Source organism: Ammospiza nelsoni, chromosome 30 (genome assembly GCF_027579445.1).
Source record: "Ammospiza nelsoni isolate bAmmNel1 chromosome 30, bAmmNel1.pri, whole genome shotgun sequence".
Taxonomy (NCBI): domain Eukaryota; kingdom Metazoa; phylum Chordata; class Aves; order Passeriformes; family Passerellidae; genus Ammospiza; species Ammospiza nelsoni.
Window position 1 is genome coordinate 2,326,906 of NC_080662.1, and position 14,675 is coordinate 2,341,580.

A 14,675-nucleotide genomic window follows, 5' to 3' on the forward strand; every position below is an offset into this window, starting at 1 on the left:
AGAAAATATCATGGCTACACTGCAGTTTGTACAAGAAACTGATGGTAGCGAATTATTCTTGCCAAACAATGCTGTGAGCTCTTTAGCAAGCAAGAGAGTGAAGTTTTCAGGTTTATATCTTACCTGCAAAGCTAAACTTTCAGTGATGCTGTAGCCCTTAATAGAAACCCACACATGAGGGTGCTGCCATCATGCCAGTCCAGGCACCCCAGACTGGCACAGCGCTGCATCCCCTGTCTGTGCCACCATCCTCTTGTCTGTGTCCTGTGTCTGTGCTCCCCTCCCTGTCCAGCCAGCCCTGCCCAGGTGATTTCTCCATGCAGCCCATCCCCAGCATGATGATGGGCAGGACACCCCGTCTGGTGGAGGGTTTTGTTTAACAGCATCTCCCTAGGTCGCCAGGGATGAGCGGTCATCCCGAGGGTCTCTCATCTCTGCAGTGGTCTCTGTCTGCTCCCCGGGGCTCTGCCAAATGAGACTGGGCTCTCCCTCCTCTCTGGCCTCCTCCCAGAAGATCTCATGTCGTTTGCTTCTCCGTTTTTTTTTTTTTTTTTTTTTTGCTCCCATTTTTTCCCTTCCAGACGGCTGGCGTTAACACGACAGACAAAGAAATGGAAGTGCTTCACTTAAGGAATGTCTCATTTGAGGATGCTGGGGAGTATACATGTTTGGCGGGTAATTCTATTGGGATCTCCCATCACTCTGCATGGTTGACAGTTCTCGAAGGTATATACTCCTCTTCCTTTCCTCCCTCCTTTCCGTGGTATGCATTGTGGTCTGGGAGAGAGCACATCCCAGCCCCATCCCTGGGTCAGTGTGGGCTGCCCTGCAGCTGTGGCAGTGTCCCCAGTGTCCCCTGGCTCTGTGCCCCTCTCCACCCCAGCTGGGGTCTGCCCCTGCTCTCTCCCTGGCCCAGGCAATGCATACCTGGGGTACTTAACCAGGGCTGGCTGCACTGGAGCAGGACGGTCTCACACCCCCAGGCCAGGCCAGCGCTGCCATTCAGGGGGTCCAGGGGGGTTTGGGGGTGCTGGCAGTGCTGCCCTTCCCTGCCAGAGCCTGGCCTTGCCCTGTGGTGTGGGACTGTCAGGGCTGTGTGTGCCTGCCCTGTGGGGATGGCTGCCCCGTCCCCATTGATGCTGCTGCTGGCTATCAATGAGGGAGCAAAGCCTGATAACAGCTTTTGGGGAAAGCTTTTGGGGTGCTGTGTGCTCGCTGCTTCCCAGCCAAAACTTTCCCAGTTATCAGCCACTGCTTTGTCAGCCGGGTGTGCTCAGAGGTTGGGGCAGGAACCTTCAGCTCCCTCTCACACCTCTCTCTGAGGTTCTGCTCTCTGGGGGTGCACAAGGAGGGCTGGCAGCCCCATCCTGCCTGATTCACCTTGGACCAGGCACATGGAAGGGGCTCTGAGCTGTTCAGGGCTCCAAAACCCCATCAGCCACCAAAGCAGGGTCCCTTCCCCCAGCAGGTCATTGCCACTGGAGTGCCCCTGGCTGCATTGCATTAAATAAAAAAAAATTACTTATTCTCTAAAAAAAAAAAATTTCTCCAAAAAAAAAAAAAAAAAAAAAAAACACACTTAAAAAAGATTCTCCAAAAAAATTTCTCCAATAGAAATCCATTTTAGTTTAAGTGGAATGCACGTTTTGAACTTAAATCTCTAGTTAGAAAACATAACTATTTAGCCTGACTACAAAAAGCTAAGCTCAAAAAAACTACTTCAGTGAAAAACAGGAATTAAACAAAAAGAGACAAAGTGATAAAAAAGACAGAAAGACTGCTATGAAAGCAAGCCAAGTCAACCTGACCTAAAAATTCTTTCTAATAAAGAACTAACAGCAAATATCACGCAAAATTCATAAAAATGAATATGTAGAAACCTATTGTAAAATTGTATGCATACAGATTTAGAAGAAAAAATATATATTTATATCTATATAATATATATATATTTATATATATATATATTTAAAATTTAAAAAATCTGAAATTCCCAAAAGTATACGTCTTTTAAAGAGAATCATCTCCACATGCATCCAGCACTGTAACAAACATACCAGCTTCGCAAATTTCACAAAGTTGTAAAGTTTTTAGTTTAAACAACCTGTCCCCAAAGGTCCCCTTCTTCATTCCTGCCCCGTTTGACCACCCTGGGCTGCCTGCAGAGGTGGCAGAGGCATTGGGGATGATGAGCTGGGGGCTGCTTGCACAATTTCCCATAAAGGGTTTGGGGGGCAGCCCCCAGGCCCTGCTGCACCAATGTCCCCACTGAGCTTGGGGACAAGCCAGGGGCTGCCCCAATGTCCCCACTGAGCTTGGGGACGAGCCAGGAGCTCCCCATTGCCACTCCTTGTGGCCTGGTGGGTGCTAACAAACCCCCTGTTCACGCTGACCCAGCCATTGAAGACACCCCAGCCATGATGACGTCCCCCTTCTACCTGGAGATCATCATCTACTGCATCGGGGCCTTCCTCATCTCCTGCATGGTGGTGACCATCATCATCTACAAGCTGAAGAGCACCACCAAGAAGACAGATTTCAACAGCCAGCTGGCCGTGCACAAGCTGGCCAAGAGCATCCCCCTGCGCAGACAGGTAACAGAAAGTAGAGAGGGGGTTTGTTTGCACCTACTGCCTCTCCTGGAGCCCAGGGCACCTGGGGGAGGAGGGATGGGATGATCTGGGACCATCTCACCCTGCTGGATGTGCCCACCTGGCTGTGCTTCTGATGGCAGCACAGTCAGCAGGGTGGTGGGGCTGCACAGCTTCCCCTCGTCCCTGCCCTGATGGGGCTCATGAGGAGAACCAGGAGGATTTACAGCAGTTTAAGGCTTGAGCAGAGCATGGAGGAGATGGGAGAGCTCCCAGGCTGTGCATTTTTGGGCTTCAGCATGATGGAGAGTAATTAAAAGTTCCACAGAGGGGAGCAGCACTGCTGGGCACGTGGGCAGGGTGGGCAGGGGTTGTTATAGGAGCCTCCTCAAGCCAGGTCTAATAAGATTTCAGAGGTCTAAAACACACCCAAGATAGCTCAGCTACCCTTGGAGGCATAAAAATCAGCAGGATGGCTTCTGTTGCAGTGTTGGAAACAAAAAGGCAAAATAACAAACAGAGAAAAACCAAGCCAGGTGTCGGAGGTCTTTGCTCTTGGTAAAGCACCTCACAAAAGCAATTAGTTTCTTTGTTCACTTCTTTTTCTAATTAATTGCTCAGGCAGGACTTTTTGGCTTCTGTCCATTTGGGTATCCTTAATTTTGAGGTGAAATCCCCCAGGTCCTATGAGGTGGCTTTTTCACCTAATCCAGGAGGGAAACTTGTGGGCTTCTTTCCTTTTTGATGGGACACTCCATCAACAGCGAGCACATTCCTATACAAGACTTTTTGGCTTCTGTCCAATTACTATCCTTAAATTTGAGGTGAAGTCCCCCAGACCTATAAGATGCCATTTTCACCTAATTGAGGAGAGAAACTTCTGGGCTTATTTCCTTTTTGAGGGTACAGAGGATAGTTTTGTCACTCCTTCAGGGGTACATGGGATAGTTTTGTCACTCCAAGGGGACAAAGAATAGTTTTGTCACTCTGTCAACAGGGAGCACATTCCTATACAAGACTTTTTGACTCCTGTGCAATTAGTTATCCTTAAATTTGAGGTGAAGTTCCCAGGTCCTATCAGGCGGCTTTTCCACTTAATCCAGGAGGGAAACTTCTGGATTTTTCCCTTTTTAAGGAGACAAAGGATAATTTTGCCACTCTGTCAACAGGGAGCACATTCCTATACAAGATTTTTTGGCTTCTGTGCAATTGGGTATCCTTAAGTGTAGTATCCTTAAGTTTGAGGTGAAGTCCCCTAGGTCCTGTGAGATGGCTTTTTCACCTAATCCAGGAGAGAAACTTCTGGGTTTCTTTCCTTTTTGAGGGGACAGTTTTGTCACTCCTTCAAGGGTACAAAGGGCAGTTTTGCCACTCCTTCAAGGGGACAGAGGATAGTTTTGTCACTCCATCAGTGGGGAGCACACTTCCATAGGGTGAACCAATGCTCCCATCACCATTTCCCCCACCCCGGCGGCAGCCAGCCGCGGGCTGGGCACTGCATGAAGGTAACCCACATCCCCCTGCAGGTGTCAGCCGACTCCAGCTCGTCCATGAACTCGGGGGTGATGCTGGTGAGGCCCTCCCGCCTCTCCTCCAGCGGCACCCCCATGCTGGCCGGGGTGTCCGAGTACGAGCTGCCCGAGGATCCACGCTGGGAGCTGCCCCGGGACAGGTGAGGGTTGGGAAGGATGAGAGTTTGACAGGAGAGTCTCACAGATATGTGTGCTTGGCAGAGAGATTTTTAAGTGTTGAGTCTGATGGAAGAATAGAGATGGAAGTAAGTTTTGATATAGAAGAAAAGAATTGCTGAGCCAAGCTTGCTGGATAACCAAGGAGGCAAAGGGCCTGGGTGCAGGGCCCTGCTGGGAGCTGCCAGGCACAGCTCAGAGCAGGCCTGAGAGAGAGAAAGAGAGATAAAGAGAGGGGTAAAGAGGATGAGAGAGCGAGGTTCCCATTACAATACAATAAATCTTCTTCTGGTCACGGAATTTGGGGTTCATTGCAAAGGGCCAAGTGCAGGGCCCTGCTGGGAGCTGCAGCCACAGCTCAGAGCAGGCCTGAGAGAGGAGAGGGGGAGAGAGGATGAGAGGGTGAGAGAGTAAAAGGGGTAAGAGAGCGAAGTTCCCATTCCAATACAATAAATCATCTTCTGTGTTGAATATTCTGATTCTCACTAACCAATCCAGTACAAGATACAAATCCTACAGCATTTCCATACAGTCTATAAGAATCATTACATTACCATCCTGTGTTACATTTTAAACCCTACAAACTCCTCTTTGGGCCCCTTCTGCCAAGCTGTAGGGTCTGCTCTGAGCCTTGGAGCTGTCTGCAAGCAGAGGGTGTTGTTCCATCAAAAGGGGATCACCTTCAGCCAGCCACACCATTGTTTTCCAGTTGTTCGGTAACTGAGGGATCTCAAAGCTTGCTTTCATTTCAATCTCACTTATAGTTTCCATATTCTCAAAATCTTTTGCCAGACAATCATATTGATAAGGCTTTCTTGTTTCATCTTCCCCAACATTTGGGGTCTTCTCCCTGCAGGCTGATCCTGGGCAAGCCCCTGGGAGAAGGCTGCTTCGGGCAGGTGGTGCTGGCAGAAGCCATCGGCCTGGACAAGGACAAGCCCAACCGTGTGACCAAGGTGGCGGTGAAGATGCTCAAGTGTAAGTGGCAGCAAAAATGTGTTAGCAAAATGATGCTACAGAAGGAATTTAAGGGGAGAGAGTGTAATTAACTAACTGCGGTGTGGTGGTGTTTGCAGGGGTCTTAGGATGAGGGAAGCGATGAGGATCTGACTCCGTGTTTCAGAAGGCTGATTTATTATTTTATTATATATATTACATTAAAACTATACTAAAAGAATAGAGGAAAGGATTTCATCAGAAGGCCAGCTAAGAATAGAAAAAGAAGGAATGATAACAAAGGTTTGTGGCTTGAGCAGAGAGTCTGAGCCAGCTGACTGTGATTGGCCATTAATTAGAAACAACCACATGAGACCAATCATAGATGCACCTGTTGCATTCCACAGCAGCAGATAATCAATGTTTACAATTTTGTTCCTGAGGCCTCTAAGCTTCTCAGGAGAAATAATCCTAAAGAAAAGATTTTTCAGAAAATATCATGGCTACTCTGCAGTTTGTACAAGAAACTGATGGTAAAGAATTATTCTTGCAAAACAATGCTGTGAAATTTTTAGCAAGCAAGAGAGAGGAGTTTTCAGAAAGTTTGCAAAGCCAAACTTTCAGTGATGCAGTGGCCCTTAATACAATACTAGATAGAGATAATTGTGACTGTGACTCATAAAAGTCACAGCTCACCAATGAAAAAGGGGTTTGGTGGGATGGGGAGCCCAGCACCTGGGCCTGGGGCACACACCCTTCCCTCCCTGTGGTGGTGCTCACAGGGGTCCCAGGATGAGGGAAGAGATGAGAATCTTGACTCCCTGTTTCAGAAGGCTGATTATTTTATGATCTATATATTATATTAAAGGAAAATGATGTATTAAAATTATACTGGCACGATGCCGCAGCCCTGGCTGGGGTCTGCAGTGTGCACCCCCTAAGTGCTGCCTCCTCCCCTTCAGCTGACGCCACAGAGAAGGACTTGTCTGACCTCATCTCCGAGATGGAGATGATGAAGATGATCGGCAAGCACAAGAACATCATCAACCTGCTGGGAGCCTGCACGCAGGACGGTGAGTGGGGACGAGGTGTCCCCTGTGCCACCCCTCAGCTAGAGGGGCTCTCCTGGCACCCTGCTCCATGTTCTCATCCCCTCAGGGCCGCTCTATGTGATCGTGGAATACGCCAGCAAGGGCAACCTCCGTGAGTACCTGCAGGCACGGCGGCCCCCGGGCATGGAGTACTGCTACAACCCCGCCCGCGTGCCCGAGGAGCAGCTCTCCTTCAAGGACCTGGTCTCCTGTGCCTACCAGGTGGCACGGGGCATGGAGTACCTGGCCTCCAAGAAGGTGAGGAGCTCCCAGGAGGCTGTGGTGGGATGGGGAGCCCAGGGGCATGCACCCTTCCCTCCCTGCCCATCCCTCACAGGGGTCCCAGGATGAGGGGAGAGATGAGAATCTTGACTCCATGTTTCAGAAGCCTGATTTATTATTTTATTTATATATATATAATATTATTATATGTCTTCTATATATTATATTAACGTTTTTATATATGTATTATATATATTATATTAATATTATATATAAACATAGTAATTTTATATGTTATATTAAAATATAATATAATATAATATAATATAATATAATATAATATAATATAATATAATATAATATAATATAATATAATATTATTATATAATAATATTATATAATAATATATATAATTACTATAATATAAAATATAATTATTATAATAGAATATATTAAAACTACACTAAAAGAATAGAGGAAGGATTTCATCAGAAGGCTGATTTATTATTTTATGATATATATTATATTAAAAGAAAATTATATATTAAAATGATACTAAAAGAATAGAGAAAGGATCTCATCAGAAGGCTGATTTATTACTTTATGATATATATTAATATATATATTAAAAGAAAATTATATATTAAAACTATTCTAAAAGAATAGAAGAAAGGATTTCATCAGAAGGCTAGCAAGGAAAGGAATGGAATGGAATGGAATGGAATGGAATGGAATGGAATGGAATGGAATGATAATAAAATCTTGTGACTGGCCAGAGAGTCCAAGCCAGCTGACTGTGATTGGCCATCAATTAGAAACAACCACATGACACCAGTTAAAGATCCACCTGTTGCATTCCACAGCAGCAGATGATTGTTGTTTACATTTAATTTCTGAGGCTTCTCAGGAGAAAAAATCCTAACGATAAAGAATTTTTCACATCCCATCATGGGGAACCCTCTGGTTCTGAGAGCCCTGTGCTTGGTCAAACCCTAATGAAAGGATTTCAAAAAGTCCTAATGAAAGGATTTTTCATAAAATATATCCATGACACACCCCATCATGATGGAGAACCCTCCAATTCTGAGAGCCCTGTGCTTGGTCAGTGCATCCACAGGGACCTGGCAGCCAGGAACGTGCTGGTCACAGAGGACAACGTGATGAAGATCGCCGACTTCGGGCTGGCCCGTGACATCCACCACATCGATTACTACAAGAAGACCACAAATGTGAGTGCTGTGCCCCAGTCTGTGCTGGGAGTGCCCCAGTCTGAGCTGGGAATGCCCCAGTCTGAGCTGGGAATGCCCCAGTCTGTGCTGGGAGTGCCCCAGTCTGTGCTGGGAGTGCCCCAGTCTGAGCTGGGAATGCCCCAGTCTGAGCTGGGAGTGCCCCAGTCTGACCTGGGAGTGCCCCAGTCTGAGTTGGGAGTGCTCCAGTCTGAGCTGGGAATGCCCCAGTCTGTGCTGGGAATGCTCCAGTCTGAGCTGGGAATGCCCCAGTCTGTGCTGGGAGTGCCCCAGTCTGTGCTGGGAGTGCCCCAGTCTGTGCTGGGAATGCCCCAGTCTGAGCTGGGAGTGCCCCAGTCTGACCTGGGAGTGCCCCAGTCTGAGTTGGGAGTGCTCCAGTCTGAGCTGGGAATGCCCCAGTCTGTGCTGGGAATGCTCCAGTCTGAGCTGGGAATGCCCCAGTCTGAGCTGGGAGTGCCCCAGTCTGTGCTGGGAATGCTCCAGTCTGACCTGGGAGTGCTCCAGTCTGAGCTGGGAGTGCCCCAGTCTGAGCTGGGAATGCCCCAGTCTGAGCTGGGAATGCCCCAGTCTGAGCTGGGAGTGCCCCAGGCATGCAGGGCTCAGCTTCCCTCACAGCCCCTGTGGGTTTTGTGCTCCAGGGTCGCCTGCCAGTGAAGTGGATGGCTCCTGAGGCTCTCTTTGACAGAATCTACACCCACCAGAGTGATGTGTGAGTAGGGCCTGCTGGGGACGTGCATGGATGGGGTTTGCTTTGATTTAATGAAATTGCAGTTGGTGCCAGCCAACCAACCATTTTTTGGTGCTGGGGCTCATTTATCCTGCAGAGTGAATCGAAGCTGTGGATGGTTGTTCCTCCCAGCAAACCAGCCTCTAACTGGGGTCCAGCAGGGTGTCAGCACCCTGGAGCCCCAGCATGTGCCCTGTGTTCCCAGGTGGTCCTTTGGGGTGCTGCTGTGGGAGATTTTCACACTGGGTGGGTCCCCCTACCCTGGTGTGCCCGTTGAGGAGCTCTTCAAGCTGCTGAAGGAAGGTCACAGGATGGACAAGCCCAGCAACTGCACCAACGAGCTGTGAGTGGCGTGGGGAAGGGGGGTTTGACATCTCTGAGTGCCATTGCTGGGTGCAGAACGTGGGCTGGGGCATGGAGGGTGGCAGGCAGATGTTGGGAGTTACAATCCCAGCCCTGCAAAAACATCAGTCAGCCAGATTTGCAATAATGAGGGAATCCCAGCACAGAAACCAGCCCAGACTGTGTCCATCCTCCTCCCTGGGTTGATAGGGCAGGCTTTCATGTCTTTATACAACTTTGCAGTATAGAACTAATCCATATTTTGTCTCTCACATCGGAGCTCATTCTTCGCTTCCTAGATTTTTAGTAGGAAGAAACATGAGAGCGGACAAACTGACAATGGTTATTTCAAACACTTTGCCAAACATTTTTAAACAAGCAAAACTGAGTCATGCCTTTTTTCACCGAAACGTGCAAGCACTTGTGGAAGTGTTTCAAATTTCCAAAAGTCAGGCTAAGGCTATCATCAATACTTGCCCTGTCAGCATGTGCAACCTCCTGTTTCTACAAGAGCAGCACTAAGTTTACAAAGCCTGCAGTTATAGCAAACAGACATCACTAAATACCCTTCCTTTAGTGAATTTAAAAATATTCATGTTTCAGTAGACACGTTCTCTAGTGCAATTTTTGCTTCTCTTCACACAAGTGAAACAAGTAATCATGCCTGTCAGCATTTTTTGCAAACTTTTGCTTCATTAAGTGTGCCCCAAGAAGTAAAAACCAACAGTAGTCCCACATATATATCTCAAAAATTAGCCACATTTCTAAAAGAATTAAGTGTTCATCACATCTTTAGTATTCCTCACTCTCCCACAATCCAAGCAATTATTGAGAAGGGTTCCCCTTCCTTGCACATGGGGGATCACCCTGGAGTAGCATCTTCCCTGATGGTCCAGCCTGGGCACAGGGACGCTGGGCACACATTCCTGGTGCTTCTCTGCTCCTGTGGCTGGGGGTCCCCACGCTGAGCCCCTTCCTGCCCTCACAGGTACATGATGATGAGGGATTGCTGGCACGCCGTCCCCTCCCAGAGACCCACCTTCAAGCAGCTGGTGGAGGACCTGGACAGGATCGTGGCCATGACCTCCAACCAGGTAGGAGAGGCGGCACCTGGGTCGGGGGGGGTTGCCCTGTCCCCTCCTGAGCCTGTCCCTGGGGTTTGTCCCTCCAGGAGTGCCTGGACCTGTCCATGGCTTCCTGGGGTCAGTAGGAGAGGTGGCACCTGGGTGAGGCTCTGCCCTGTCCCCTCCTGAGCCTGTCCCTGGGGTTTGTCCCTCCAGGAGTGTCCGTGGCTTCCCAGGGTCAGTAGGAGAGGTGGCACTGGTGGCACCTGAGTCAGGAGCTCCATGGGGGCAACCCAGTCCTTTCCTGGGTTTGTCACTGCCAGGAGTACCTGGACCTGTCCATGCCTCTGGATCAGGGTCAGTAGGAGAGGTGGCACTGGTGGCACCTGGGTTAGGGGCTCCATGGGGGCTGCTCTGTCCTTTCCTGAGTCTGTCCCTGGGATTTGTCCCTGCCAGGAGTGCCTGAACCTGTCCATGGCTTCCCAGGGTCAGTAGGAGGGGTGGCACCTGGGCGAGGCTCTGCCCTGTCCCCTCCTGATCCTGTCACTGGGGTTTGTCCCTCTCAGGAGTACCTGGACCTGTCCCTGCCCCTAGACCAGTACTCCCCCGGGTTCATGGGGTCAGCAGGAGAGGTGGCACTGGGTTAGGCTGTGCCCTGTCCCCTCCTGATCCCATCCCTGGGTTTGTCCCTCTCTCAGGAGTACCTGGACCTGTCCCTGCCCCTGGATCAGGGTCAGTAGGAGAGGTGGCACTGGTGGCACCTGGGTTAGGCTGTGCCCTGTCCTTTCCTGATCCCATCCCTGGGTTTGTCCCTCTCTCAGGAGTACCTGGACCTGTCCCTGCCCCTGGACCAGTACTCCCCCGGCTTCCCGGACACGCGCAGCTCCACGTGCTCCTCGGGAGAGGACTCGGTGTTCTCCCACGACCCGCTGCCCGACGAGCCCTGCCTGCCCAAGCTGCCCCCTCAGCACAGCAATGGTGGACTGAAGCGACACTGAGCCTGGCACTGCCGTGCCATGCCCGTGGACGCTGCCTGCACAGCCTGGCCGTGCTCGGCTGGCGCAGAAAGGGTTCAGAGACATCTGTAGCATCTCACATAACCAAAACCACCACCCAGCTCCTCCTGCCAGCTCTGCACAGCCCAAAGGCTCCGGGGTTTCCGTGGCCTTTCCTCCTTTTGTTTTTAAACCTCTTTTCTGTCATTCTGTGCTGGAGAGTTCCCACCTGGCTGAGCTGAGATCCTCTCCCGTGGGCACTGCGTGGCCAAAGAGCCCAGCCAGGCATCCTGGGGTGGCACAGCCTGCTGGGGCACAGGCTGGTGTGCCAGGAGAACCTGGGGAGCTGGGAGCAGCACCGGGCTCCTGTGGCTGCACAGGGGGGAGCCTCGGCGTGTCAGGGGCCTTACTGGTGTGCCAGGACCATCATTGGTGTGCTGGGAGCCTCACTGGTGTGCCAGGAGCCTCACTGGCGTGCCAGGACTCTCACTGGTGTGCCAGGACCATCATTGGTGTGCTGAGAGCCTCACTGGTGTGCCAGGGGTTTCACTGGTGTGCCAGGGGTTTCACTGGTGTGCCAGGAGTGTCACTGGTGTTTTGTAACCATCACTGGTGTGCCAGGACCATCACTAAGGTGCCATGAGCCTCACTGGTGTGCCAGGAGCTTCACTGGTGTGCTGGGACCCTCACTGGTGTGCCAGGACCCTCACCAATGTGCCAGGAGCTTCACTGGTGTGCCATGAGCTTCATTGGTGTTCAGTAACCATCACTGGTGTGCCAGGAGCCTCATTGGGGTGCCAGGAGCTTCACTGGTGTTCTGAGATCCTCTCTGGTGTGCCAGGAGTCTCACTGGTGTTCTGTGCCCCTGCCTGGTGTGCCAGGACCCTCACCAATGTGCCAGGAGCTTCACTGGTGTGCCAGAGGCCTCACTGGTGTGCCAGGAGCCCCATTGGTATTCTGTAACCATCACTGGTGTGCCAGGGGCCTCACTGGTGTGCCAGGAGCGTCATTGGGGTGCCAGGAACCTCACTGGCATGCCGAGAGCCTCACTGGTGTGCCAGGGGTTTCACTGGTGTTCTGTAACCATCACTTGTGTGCCAGGAGCTTGACTGGTGTGCCAGGAGCCCCATTGGTGTTCTGTAACCATCACTGGTGTGCCAGGAGCCTCATTGATGTGCCAAGAGCTTCACTGGCGTGCCAAGAGCTTCACTGGTGTGCTGGGACCCTCACTGGCGTGCCAGGAGTCTCACTGGTGTTCTGTGCCCCTGCCTGGTGTGCCAGGACCATCACTAATGTGCCAGGAGCTTCACTGGTGTGCCAGGACTCTCACTGATGTGCCAGGAGCTTCACTGGTGTGCCATGAACCTCACTGGTGTGCCAGGACCATCACTAATGTGCCATGAGCCTCCCTGGTGTGCCAGGACTCTCACTGATGTGCCAGGAGCTTCACTGGTGTGCCATGAACCTCACTGGTGTGCCAGGACCATCAGTAATGTGCCAGGACCCTCACTGGTGTTCTGTAACCATCACTGGTGTGCCAGGAGCCCCATAGGGATTTTGTGCCCCTGCCTGGTGTGCCAGGAGCCTCACTGGTGTGCCAGGAGGATCGCTGGTGTGCCAGGCGCCCCACTGGTGTTCTGTAACCATCACTGGGTGTGCCAGGAACCCTCGGCATGCCAGCACTCTCGTGGTGTGGCTCCCTCCGTGCCCAGGATGCCCCCAGAGCCCCAGAGCATCACCCGTGGGCTTTGCTGAGCCAGGCCTGGCACTGCCAGGGCAGGAGCCCTGCGCTGCTCAGAGGTGCCTGAACCCACCCGTGCTAAACCCAGAGTCCCGTGTACATAACGAAAAAAATATGTATAAATATGAATATATATTTACATGTCTTTTTAAAAAGGGTTGTTACCAGAGATATACCAGTTTGGTAGGAAGGTACTAGTGGCTGGTAGATATCAGTTGCTATATATATATATTAAAAAAAAAAAAAAAGTCATATATTTTGCTATTTTTGCTGGTTTTATTTTTTTAAATTATGTTCTAAACCTATTTCAGTTTAGGTCCCTCGATAAGAATTTGCTGCTGCTGCTTCAGTTTTATATGGGGCTGTATTAAACAATAATAATAATAATAATAATAATAACGTGTCGATGATGCCTTTTGGGAATCTGTTGTCATTACGTGTCTGGGGGGAGCTCTGGGCAGTGCCCAGCTCGGTGCCAACCCCACCGTGCCCGGGCATCCCCTGCCAGTGCCTTACCTGGGAGCATCCTCACACCCTCAGCCCAGCTCTGTGCTCCCCCTGCAGTCCCACGGACGGACGGATGGACGGACAGACAGACAGACAGGGCACCCCCCCTGAAATCCCTCCCTGCCGGGCCGCTGTTACTTGAAAAGTTTATTTTGCCTTTGTACGGAGAAATATTATTTGTTGTAAACTCTTTTCTGTAATGAGATCCTGGAATTCTTGTAATTATTAAAAGACTTTAACCACCCTTACATCTCCCTTGGGGTGGGGGGGTGATGGGGAGGGGGCTCAAGCTCATCCAGGCAGCACTTTGGGAAGGTGATGCTCAGCTGCTTTTGGGGGAATTCTGGTTTTTCACGGCTGCAGTACCACAAAAAAACCCAAAAAAAAAAACCCCAAAAACCAGGCAGCACTTTGGGAGGATGATGCTCCAGATGCTTTTGGGGGAATTCTGTTTTTTCATGGCTCCAGTACCACAAAAAAAACCCAAAAAACAGGCAATGCTTTGGGAAGGTGTGCTCAGCTGCTTTTGGGGGGAATCCTGTTTTTTCGTGGCTCCAGTGCCATTAAAAGAAAAAAAAAAAAAAAAAAAAAAAAAACAGAAACCAGGCAGCACTTTGGGAAGGTGATGCTCAGCTAATTTTGGGGGGATTTCTGTTTTTTCATGGCCCCAGTACCATTAAAAAACCGCAAAAAACCAGGCAGCACTTTGGGAGGATGATGCTCAGCTGCTTTCGTGGGAATTCTGGTTTTTTTTCATGGCTCCAGTGCTTTAAAACAAAAACAAAACCAGGCAGCACTTTGGGAAGGTGATGCTCAGCTGCTTTTGGGGAGAATTCTGTTTCTTCACGGCTCCAGTACCGTAAAAAAAACCAAAAAACAGGCAGTGCTTTGGGAAGGTGATGCTCAGCTGCTTTTGGGAGAATTCTGTTTTTTCATGGCTCCAGTACCATAAAAAAACCCAAAAAACAGGCAATGCTTTGGGAAGGTGATGCTCAGCTGCTTTTGGGGAGAATTCTGTTTTTTCGTGGCTCCAGTGCCATAAAAAAACCCAAAAAACCAGGCAGCACTTTGGGAAGGTGATGCTCAGCTGCTTTTGGGGGAATTCTGTTTTTTCATGGCTCCAGTACCATAAAAAAAACCCAAAAAAACCTAAAAAACAGGCAGCACTTTGGGAGGATGATGCTCAGCTGCTTTCGTGGGAATTCTGTTTTTTTTCATGGCTCCAGTGCTTTAAAACAAAAACAAAACCAGGCAGCACTTTGGGAGGATGATGCTGCAGCTGCTTTTGGGGGGGAATTCCTTTTTTTCATGGCTCCAGTACCATAAAAAAAGCCAAAAAACAGGCAATGCTTTGGGAAGGTGATGCTGCAGCTGCTTTTGGGGGGGAATTCCTTTTTTTCATGGCTCCAGTGCCATAAAAAAACCCAAAAAACAGGCAATGCTTTGGGAAGGTGATGCTCAGCTGCTTTTGGGGAGAATTCTGTTTTTTCGTGGCTCCAGTGCCATAAAAAAACCCAAAAAACC

The 14,675-nt window shown here is 50.0% G+C and overlaps 1 protein-coding gene across 5 annotated transcripts in view; it reads left to right on the top strand.

The window, feature by feature from the left end:
• The window catches only part of FGFR1 (fibroblast growth factor receptor 1), a 37,295-nt gene extending 23,907 nt beyond the window's left edge, over nt 1-13,388 (top strand). For 2 of the 5 annotated variants that reach the window (XM_059490685.1, XM_059490687.1), the window contains 11 exons: nt 582-726; nt 2,398-2,600; nt 4,118-4,263; nt 5,136-5,257; nt 6,178-6,288; nt 6,374-6,564; nt 7,635-7,757; nt 8,414-8,484; nt 8,708-8,845; nt 9,833-9,938; nt 10,730-13,388. In XM_059490685.1, the coding sequence (XP_059346668.1) occupies nt 582-726; nt 2,398-2,600; nt 4,118-4,263; nt 5,136-5,257; nt 6,178-6,288; nt 6,374-6,564; nt 7,635-7,757; nt 8,414-8,484; nt 8,708-8,845; nt 9,833-9,938; nt 10,730-10,906 (1,533 nt within the window). In that variant the 3' untranslated portion in view covers nt 10,907-13,388. The remainder of the gene's footprint in view (nt 1-581; nt 727-2,397; nt 2,601-4,117; nt 4,264-5,135; nt 5,258-6,177; nt 6,289-6,373; nt 6,565-7,634; nt 7,758-8,413; nt 8,485-8,707; nt 8,846-9,832; nt 9,939-10,729) is intronic. The other 3 variants (XM_059490686.1, XM_059490688.1, XR_009420195.1) reach the window with 2 other exon arrangements.
• Nucleotides 13,389-14,675: the final 1,287 nt, after the last annotated feature.